This window comes from Emys orbicularis, chromosome 1 (assembly GCF_028017835.1).
Source record: "Emys orbicularis isolate rEmyOrb1 chromosome 1, rEmyOrb1.hap1, whole genome shotgun sequence".
Taxonomy (NCBI): domain Eukaryota; kingdom Metazoa; phylum Chordata; order Testudines; family Emydidae; genus Emys; species Emys orbicularis.
Window position 1 is genome coordinate 3,033,962 of NC_088683.1, and position 10,014 is coordinate 3,043,975.

Below are 10,014 nucleotides of genomic sequence, written 5' to 3' on the forward strand. Positions count from 1 at the left end.
CTTTCTGGGATGGGGTGTGGTAGGACCCTGAGGCCTCCAGCAGGGTCACATGCCTCCATAATGTTCTGTCTTGAGTCAAGTCTGGAGTAGGATGCCTGTGAGGGACAGGTGTCTGACACCATCCAGCCATCGTGTTTTTGGTTTTCCAGGGGGTCTTTTTCTGCCTTCTTTCATTGGATCAAAGTTGAAGATGGTTCTCACAGAGAAGTTGGCAGGCATTTGGAGTAGATGAACATACCACCTTAGAGACCATTGGGTGATTGTTTGAGAGAGCAGAGCCTGTTTCATTAGAAAATGCATCTTTTCATTCTACTTGGATTCACACCATTTGAGGGGTCTGATTTTTGGAAGATGCTTCTTCTAGATGGTGTCCAACTTCACTCAGCTATTCCCCATTTTGTATGTGTGCATTTGATCTTTCCTTCCTAAGTGCACTTGTCGTTAGTGAATTTCACCTTGTTGATTTCAGACCAATTCTCCACTTTATGAAGGTCAGTTTGAATTCTAGTCCTGTCCCCCAAAGTGCTTGCACCCCCTCCAGCTTGGTGTCACCCACAAATTTTATAGGCATTCTCTCTGCTCCATTTATTAATGAAATTATTGAATAGTCCTGGCCCCAGGACTGCCCCCCCAACTAGAGACGTCCTCCCAGTTTGAGAGCTAACAGGTGGTTCTACTCTTTAAGGATATTTTTTCAACCAGTTCTCCACCCACTTATAGTCATTTCTTCTGGACCACATTTCTCTAGTTGGCTTATGAGAATGTCATGTGGGACTGTGTCAAAAGCTTTACTCAAATCAAGATAAGTCATGTCTGCTGCTCCCCTCCCATCCACTAGGACACTAACCCAGCCAAAGAAGAAAATTAGGTTGGTTCGGCGTGGTTTGCTCTCAACAAATTCACGTTAGCTCTCACTTATCACCCTCTTACCCTCCAGGTCTCCGCTGGCTTTCAACACAGCCGAAGGCTGTTGCCAGGGTTTCGCTCCGTTTCAAGGGCGGTTGTGGCAGTCACACTCTGTGCCAGTGCTTGGCCGGCCCGGTTGCCCCGTGACGGGCGATTTGTGAGTCTGCGTTCAAGCTTCGTCCCTGCATGACCTGCCCCGCTCCTGGGAGAAAGGGCTGAAGTGGGGGAACTTCTTACCTCCTGACCAACCTGGGGCACCCGATTCCTCTTCCCTGGCAGGAGATTTGCTCTGAGCCGTAAGATTCCAGGAGAAGAGTCTCGGGAAAGGGAAATGACATTGGTTCTAGTGTGTGCCAGTGCCTGTTTGCCCCCCTGGGCTGCACTGGGGAGAGGCAGCGCGGTTGGACCATCTCGGCCCTTTCTTCCCAGGAGCCAGTCCCCCATCCTGTACGTGTAACCGCCAGCCTTGGTTCCTCCCACCCAGCTCAGTCTGGGTTGCTTTCGGCAGGCGCGACCAGCTCCTTCACTCGCTGGCTGGAGAGAGGGGCTCTGGGAGGGGAGTTCGGGATATTTGATGGGAGTCCCTTTACCTTCTCTGGACCGAGCCGTCTTTCTCCATTTTCCCCAGGGCTGCTCCTGAGAGATGGGAGAGTGGCCCTGACAATCGCTTGCCCATCCTTGCCACCACGCTGCGACTGGCTCCCGAGGGCGGCTGGGAATCAGGCACCAGCTGCAGGGAGAGACCACGTGGTAACGCTTACCCTGATGTGTGTTTGTAAGGCAGCCATCGCTGTGCCACCGGGGCACAGCCTGTGTGGTTTGGACCAAGAGAAATTAGCACTCTGCAGCCACAGGGCTGAGCTCTCCGCTCGGTGCTCACCTGTCCCTGGGGGTCCCCGAGGGGATGTACTGGGATGTCTCCAACTCCAGCTTCGACCTCGGACTCGACCCCCAGATCCCCTACAGGTCCCACAGAACAAGGGGATGGAGAGGGGGCCCCAGGACAGCCCCCTGCACGTGGGGACGCAGAGGGGCCCCCAGAGCATCCCGGGTCCTGGGGACAGAGAGGGGACCCCAGGGCATCCCGGCCCCTGGCACATGGGGACGGAAAGAGGACCCCAGGGCATCCCGGCCCCCCCGCATGTGGGGACGGAGAGGGCCATAAGACCTCCTCTCCCTCTCCCTGGCCCCAGAGGGGTTGCCCTCGCAGCCCTGGAGTTATGAAGCCAACGCCCCCTGTGCCTGGCCGTCAGGCTCAGCCTCCAGGCAGGGCAATTGAATGACCTGCACCCATTGAGCCCGTCGCTGGCCTGGGGCTGCAGCGAGCCTGTCCCGGCTGGCGCCGCTCGCCTCCCCCCCGGGCGACGTACCTGTGCAGGGGAGCTGGTGGAGGAGCTGCCCATGCTGAGCACCAGGCTGTGCGGGACGTGGATGGAGGGGTCCTTGGTGGTGATGGAGAGCCCCCGCTGCAGGATGTCCGCCAGCCGGCTCCAGAGCGTGAACACGGCAGCAGGGTGCGCCTGGTGCAGCCGCAGGTAATAAACCTTCCCCGTCACCACCTGCACGCGCAGCAGGCGCCGGCCGCTGTCCTGGACCGACAGTCTGACGTACCTCAGCGGGAGGAGCCTGGAGCCAAGGGAAAGCACAGGATGCCTGAGTCCCCAGGGACAGGAGCGAGCGGCTGGCTCTGGGGTGTGGCCACGCCCGCCCCACTGAGAACTCGGAGGGAGGGGCCCCAAAGGGACTGGCTGCAGAGCCCCATCCCCCCGCACGGGGACTGGCTAATGAGGGAGGGGGCACAGCATGAACGGCCAGACAGGGGCTGGCTTACAAAGGGTTAACGGCACACAACTCCCCATCAGCATGGCAGTGACCCCGACTTAGCGCCTGGGGGTGTCTGGGCTCCCTCTCTGCCGGAGCAGGACGAGGGGGTGCTGGGGGGCCCCGGATTTAGCAGCACAGCAGCTGCACCCCGGCCACGTGGGGCTGGTGCCGCAGAGCATCTAGGCGGACACAGGTGACAGGCACAGTGTGGGCTCCACCAGGCCCCATGGCCGGAGCTGCGGGCCAGGGCAGCGCTCAGCACGCCAGGGCCCCAGACTCACACACCCTGCCAGGGCACTGCAGTCAGCATGCTGCACATGGGAGAGGGGCAAGGGCAGGGGGGCGTCCTGCCCTGGCCCCAGGGGGGCGGGATTCGGTGGGACCCAACGGGCTTTTCCATCTCAGATGTCTAACAGCTAAATCCCAGCACTTGAGAGCTCCCGGCTAAGCTCCCCACCCCCACCCTGTTCCTCACCTGCTAAGGGCCATGGAGGGTTCCTGGGGCTGGCCTGGCCTCCCGGGGGGGCTTTCTCCCAGCATTGCGATCAGGAGCACGTTGGGGAGGGGCAGGCAGGGATCCGAGGACGTCACCCCCAGGGTCACCAGTGTGGGGGCATTGTGGATATCCACCCAGTTCCCCTGCTTCGTCACCTGCAGCGAGAAGGCCCCAGGTCAACAGCAGGAGACGGAAATGGACCCTCACTGAGACGCTGCAGGACCCCCCCACCCTGCCAAGCCACCGGTGCCAGGCCCCGGAGGAGGGGACGTGCTCCCAAGGTTCGCTCAGTCGCATAACGGAGCCAATCACCAGCTCCCGGGTGCCTTTCCTCCCTGTGCTTCCACAGGCTCTGAGAGCTCGCTGCTCCCCTGGGTCTGAGGCTAGCGCCCAGTGAAAAAACCATCCCCGTCACGAAGCCACTGGCAGCCCTGGCACGAACCGGCCCCCTTGGCCTGCCGACATGGAAGATGGAGGCTCAGCTCCTCTCTCCCAAGGGTAAGACTGGGGGGGGTGGAGGCTCAGAGCTTTAATACAGCTTTGGTTACTTATCCCTCTCCCCACACCTGGGGTTTGAACCCAGTACCTTCAGCACCACACCCCAGGCCTGTGCCCCTTGTGAGTGGAGTTACTCTTTGCACCCTACAGCAGTAGTAGGCTGTTATCCTTTAGTAGGCCAGCCACTAGAAAGGGATGCTACACACTCTGACAGTGCCACTGCTCCTAGGGCCATTCTCAAAGGATCGCTGGGCACCTCCGGGCTGTGCACCCCTCCCACCAAACGGATGCTGGGCCTGGCCCCCTCAACCGGCTCCAAACTGGTTACTAATTGGGTTTCTGATGGGGGCCCTCATCTAGGCTGCTAGAAGGGACAAGACAGCCTGCTAATGCATGCACTCGGCGCGTCCCACGGCTGCTGCCACCTTGCAACGCTGAAGATCTCGACCTATATCCATTGCCCAGCACTTAACTTGGCGCACAGGTGATACCCATGAAAGGGTTAATTCACCACACCCCAAGGCTCACTAATTAGCCAATGACAGTCGGTTCTGATGATCTAATCCTTCTAACTTGTGTTTTCATTGGCTGCTATTCGTGTGTAATGGACTTTAGGTCTGTTACCAGGGGAGATGTGTGGGCTGCACTCCAGAGAGGGGACCCCTGCACCCCCAGGTCAGTGTGAGCGCCTGGAACTGCCCTAGCCAGCTAGCGGGTGCAAGGGAGGAGAATGAACATCTGGGGCAGGATCAGCCAGAGGACTAGGACTAGGGCTGGGGCTGGCTACGTACAGGGCTGCAGAGATAGATACAGAGGGCTGCTGGAGGGGGATGGACAGATCTTCCTACAGATCAATCCCACCTCAAAGTCACATTCCGTGTTTGACCCACCCTCAACTGCCCCCAAAGAACCCACTCCCCCGGAAACTGGGCCTGCCCCTCTCCGTCCCAGGGGAGAGTCTGGCTCAGCACTGGCCTGGCACAGTTCAGGGGCTCCACAGCTTGCCCCATTAGGTGCTTTTTCAGCCTCTTCCTGCTGTGATTTGGCCCAGCCTATCTCCTCCAAACTGGCAAGGCCTGGAAACCCCACCCCGTTGCTTGGCCGCAGCGGCCCTGGGCAGGGGCAGCAGCTGGGAGAGGGGGCTCAGGAGGGAAGGGCAGAGGCAGAGAGCTGGTTCCCACATGGGCAGCAGCACGGGGCGGGGGGAGGGATACTCCTTTCCTCTGGTCTCTTTCAGGTGGAGGAGGATCCCAACTTCGTGATACGGCGTTGAATACAATGTCAGCGGCTAATAAAACCAGCCGGGATAGTCTCCGCCCTGAGACTCACAGGGGGCTGAGACCCAGCCGAGCCCGCAGTGGGGTGCTTTGAGCCTTGCAAGGCTTTTGCAGGTGATCAGGGTGCAAGGGGCAGCAGGGAAGAGGCAGCATGTTGTGCCTCTTCCTGTATGTTCAGGGCCATGGGGCAGAGTAATCAGGGGACTCGATCCAACCTCACTTGCAGGCTTGGCTAGATTTCTAAGCACAGCTGTTTTGCCAGGAACAGCAGGGGGCAGTGCTGCCAGGCGCTCCCAGAAAAGGCCTTTAGTCTCCCCCTCACCTGTGCTCTGGCCAGGGCCGGCTCCAGGGTTTTGGCCGCCCCAAGCAGCCAAACAAAAACAAAGCCGCGCTCGCGATCCGAGCAGGAGTGAGGGACCGTCCGCCGAATTGCCGCCGAACAGCTGGACGTGCCGCCCCTCTCCGAAGTGGCCGCCCCAAGCACCTGCTTGGTAAGCTGGTGCCTGGAGCCGGCCCTGGCTCTGGGCAGAGGGCTCCCCCTAGGAGCAGGCTTTACCCCACAGCGCAGACAGCACCCCAGGACAGCTGCAACCCTCGTCAGAGCTGGGCTGCAAAGACACAGCCGCTGTGCCCAGGGCGATTCCTGCCACCCAGCCCAGGGACTCTGCCAGGCCTGGCGACGGAAGCACAAGGCCCTGGAGCAGGACGCCTGGCCTGTGAATTCAGGTCTTTGCTTTATGGTCCCAAAGGCTGGGGCAGAGCAAACAGGGGGAGTTTGGCCCCCACCGAGGAACACTATCCAGCCCTGAATGGGGAGATTGAGCCCGGGACGGCTTGCCATTAATTCATTGCTTGGGCAGCAGTAGCAGGGCCAGGCAGAGATGGGTTAAAGCTGTAGGAGGCCCTCTGGGCCAAGCAGAAGTACCTGGATGAAATTACTTTCAAACACTGCCGACTTGGGGAAAAGGTTGTAATCTGGAGAACGGAGTAGCTGGCAGAGTATCCCACCTTCCACGCCGAGGTGCACGCCCGAGGCCGGGTCATCAGCCAGGAACGTTCTGCAGCCACTGGTCACTGGGAAGCGCCTGCAGCTGTCCATGCAGCTCTCGGGAACAGCTCGTTAGAGAGACAGCATGCTGCTTCTGTCTGCTACAGCCCCCCGGCTTTTCTAGTGCTCCTCTGCACCACAGGCGGGGCACAAGCCAGGCCCCATCTGCAACCTGCCTGGGAGCCTGCAGCCCACCAGAGTTTGTGATGTCACAATAACTGGCAGGTGACCTCTGCCCTGGCTAGGGCCTGGGAAAGGCCTACCAAGTGGCACTGAGGACATGGCACTGCAAAGGTTCATGCCTTGCCCGGCTCGCTGCAGCTCCCTCCTCCCCTCCACTTGCAGCAGGGCAAGAGCAGCCCGAGCAGCTGAGGGGCCAGGCGAGGACACGGGGGGCAGGAGCGCTTGCCCCTGGATTCAGCAACGAGCCATCTGGGGGAAGAGAAGCGAGGTGAAGCCCCCCATCCATGCTGGCCTTGCTGCTCTGAACAGGGGTGTGTGACTCTAGCCAGCAGCTTTATCCACTAGGGGCAGGGCCGGCTCTAGGATTTTTGCCACCCAAAGCAAAAACAATTTTGGCCGCCCCCCCCCCCCCCCCCCGTTTTTAATTACCCCACCCCCGGCCCCGCCTCAACTCCGCCCCTTCCCCAAATCCCCAGCCCTGCCTCCTCCCCCCAGGCTCTCAAGCCTGGGAGGGAGGGGGAGCAGCGGCGCGCGAAACAGCTGTTTCGCGCGCCGCGGCCGCTCGGGATCTCCCCCTCCCTCCCAGGCAGCAGCAGCGGAGGTGAGCTAGGGCGGCCGGGGCACATCTTTAGGGGCGGCATTCTGGCGCCGGCCATGCCGCCCCTAAAAATGTGCTGCCCCAAGCACCAGCTTGTTTTGCTGGTGCCTAGAGCCGGCCCTGACTAGGGGGCAGGAGAGACCCCACTAACAGCTGCTCCCAGGCTGCTGGAGAGCGCATCTGGTAGGGCAGCCGGCACTGCCTGCACCTGGGGGCCCTGGCCTCACGGCTAGCTCCAGGGCTCACCGCCAGGTGGGGCCATTCCTGCATAACGCACCTGGAGCAGGCTGGGTGCAGAGCCCCACAGCTGACAGAGCAGGGGCAGCTCCAGGCAGGCCCCCAACCCAACTACAGCAGTCACACGACACCTACCGCCAGGAGCACAGCTCCCAGCCAGACCCAGGGACCCCTAGTCCCTGCTGTGAGGGAGTCCGCCGGCTTTGTGCATTACAGGGAGTCACTAAGTCCCACCCCCACCATGGGGTTTACACCCCGTGTTACAGCCCCCACCCCACCCTGGAAAGAAGAACAAGTCTCAAAAGCCTTCTCCTTTTTATTGCACAGACCTAGAGGCAGGGACCCCCAGGCCCCAGCTGCACTCAGCCAGTGAACAGGGTGGGGGGGAACAGAGGGGCTGGGCCCAGCCCCAGACAGCTGCAGCCACAGCCCATGACAGGCCCTGCAGGGCAAGAGACAAACCATCAGTGGATCCAGCCTCACACAAGGCTGACCCTGTGCCGAGAGTCCTCCCACACACACACGGGAGGGGGGCCCTCCCCTAACCCAGGCAGGTTCCAGTAGCTTGGCTTCGGGAAGCTTTGGAGCAGCATTCAGACACAGCATTCAGACACAGGCAGTTTTCCCTTTGGCCAAGGGCCCAGGACCCCCACCCCCAAATGAAACCACCACACATTATCCCCCTCCTCAGGAAACAAAGAACCACCACCAGGTCTGCTGAGAGTCCAACCCTGCCCGAATTCCTAGGCACTAGGGCTTGGAATGGGTCCTCCTGCCCCACCTCAGTGGGACAGAATGGGGTCCAGGCCCCTCAATGCCAGCCAGCCCTGCCCATCCCATCCCCCACAGGAATGGGGAAAGGCTGCTGCAGCAGGCCCTGCAGAGGCATTTGCACCCCACCCACCCCATTGTGGAGCAGATCCCCTGAGCTGCACTAATGGAGGTCCAGCCCTGCCACGCCCCAGCAGGAAGGCAGCCCAGAGGTAGAGCTGGAGGGGCTCCAGCGAGCCCTTTCAGACAGGGAAGCTGGCACTTAATGGGCACATTGAGAAGGTGGAAGATGCAGAAGCCAAAGCCCAGCCTTCGGCCTCTTGCTGCTGGCTAGCGAGGCCAGGGAGCGCCCAGAGCACGGCCAGCCCGGGGCTCGCAGACAGGAGCAGAGGGCAACCCCCAGCCTTGTCTATACCAGGGCTCTCGCTGTGGCTCCCCTCCTGGGGGTGGAGCGGACGCTCTCTCTTCTCCTCCTCCCACCCAGCGGGACCTGCTAACACCATGGATACAGGGCATCTGGGTCGGTCACTCAGCGCAGCCCCTCCAGCGAGCAGGGACATGTCCCGGCCTGGAGCAATCCCAGGCCGCCCAGCCACAGCATTGTGGAGGTTGCAAGCAGGGAGAGACTCACAGCCCTTCCAGGCAGAGAGGGCGAGGGGCTAGACTCTTTTGCACAGAAATCCCCACCCCAGAAATCCCCTGGGGCCCCTCTTCCCTCTGAGGAGACAATTGGGAGCGAATGGCTCCAGGTCCCAGAAGCGCCACTGCCCCAGGGACAGGAGAGCTGACCTCACAGCTGGGCAGTGGGGAGCAGCGCTTCTTGCACAGCTAAGAGGGGAGGCTGCCTGGCTTGGGGGGGGCCAGTGGACAGGGAGTGGGGGGTTCCTAGTGCAGCAGAGTCCCTCCCTTGCTGGCTCAGAGCAGGGAAGGACTGAGCAGGTCCCAGGGGGAGGGGAGGCCGCCCAGGCCAGGTAGGAGGCACTTTAACAAGGGCTGCTTGTTCCATCTCCCCCACCCAGCGCACACCAGCTGCAGCTCCTCTCTCCTAGCCCCAGCCCAGCGCCCACGGGGGGAGCAGGCAGCTTCAGCGGATCAAGGAGGCTCCAGCCTTGGAGAAGAGCAGCTGCTAGCTTTGCAGCTGGGGATGAAGGACTAGAACAGCAGATCAAGATCATGGCCCTTGGAGAGGCATTTCATTAGGGCAACACCAGCACCTCAAACAGCTCAAAACTCCCCCCCAGGGTCACCCACCCTGCACACATCCCTCCCCACAACCCAGTGCAACTGCATTTCCAGGCAGCCGCCGCGAGCCAGGCCCCTGTTCTGCAGCAGCCCCCACCGCTCTCAGCGTTCAGCATTCACGCCAAGGGCAGCCCCGGAGCCTCCCATTCCCCGCTGCCCCAGGACATTCTGCATGGTAGGGGTGCAGACTGGAGAGGGATCTGTGCACAGGACACCCCCCGTCCCCACCGTGGCCCTGCCATCTGCGTAATTTTAGCAGGGACGTTATCCAAGTAGCCACCACCAGGACAGAAGCACCGCCTGCCCATGAGAACTTGCTGCCTTTCGTCTCAGAGGAAGGAAGACGCCAGCAACGCAGCCCCCAAGAGCCAGAGCCAGAGTCCAAGCACCACGTTGAGCCGTCAGGGAGCAGTCCCCCCGCCCAGAGCTCAGAGGTACGATCCAAAGGCTTTGTTAGTCCTTCGCTTCGCCTGCCCTTGGAGGATCTTCAGCTGGCCCTCGGCAAGGCCGCCCTCCGGTTCTGTCCACGGGCTGGAGAGGCACTGCTCCAGGCCCTGAGGGGTCAGCAGGCTGCCCAGGGAGTCCATCAATCCAAAGAGAACCGACAGCAGGGACAGCAACGCACCCAGCAAGTAGAGCTTCACCACCCACTGCATGGCTGGGCAGGAACAACCAGCCGAGCCTGCGCGGTCCTTGGGGGAGGGCAGGACTCTGCTCCCAGTCCCCGGAATGCCACCAGTCTGCTCCTGGGAGGGACAGAGATCGGGGTAAGGCCGTGAAATAGCCATTAGGTGAATTCACTGCACATTAGATGGTCAGGACCCACGTGTAGTGAATGGGTCACGGCTATCACCTAGCAATAGACAAGCAATATAAACTCAGCCTAGGTTTCATGTAGGGGACCCTTTTTGTGGGGGAGTGCAAACCAAGTCTT

At 61.0% G+C, this 10,014-nt stretch overlaps 1 protein-coding gene across 1 annotated transcript; it reads right to left on the reverse strand.

The window, feature by feature from the left end:
* Positions 1–1,075: 1,075 nt before the first annotated feature.
* On the reverse strand, positions 1,076–6,100 carry GARIN1A (golgi associated RAB2 interactor 1A). Its single transcript, XM_065397457.1, has 5 exons — positions 5,927–6,100; positions 3,206–3,381; positions 2,277–2,532; positions 1,497–1,636; positions 1,076–1,223 (listed from the first exon to the last, which is right to left on the reverse strand). The coding sequence occupies exons 1-5, from the start codon at positions 6,098–6,100 to the stop codon at positions 1,076–1,078; spliced, it is 894 nt and encodes a 297-aa protein (XP_065253529.1).
* Between the last annotated feature and the right edge of the window lie 3,914 nt (positions 6,101–10,014).

Bases quoted from the DNA above. Each gene is read 5' to 3' on its own strand.
- GARIN1A (XM_065397457.1), bottom strand. From the start codon at position 6,100: ATGGACAGCTGCAGGCGCTTCCCAGTGACCAGTGGCTGCAGAACGTTC. The intron at 3,382-5,926 runs GTACTTCTGCTT...TTCTCGCTGCAG, and splicing joins TTGAAAGTAATTTCATCCAG to GTGACGAAGCAGGGGAACTG. The intron at 1,637-2,276 runs GTACGTCGCCCG...CTCTCCCTGCAG, and splicing joins CCACCAGCTCCCCTGCACAG to CTGGTGCCTGATTCCCAGCC.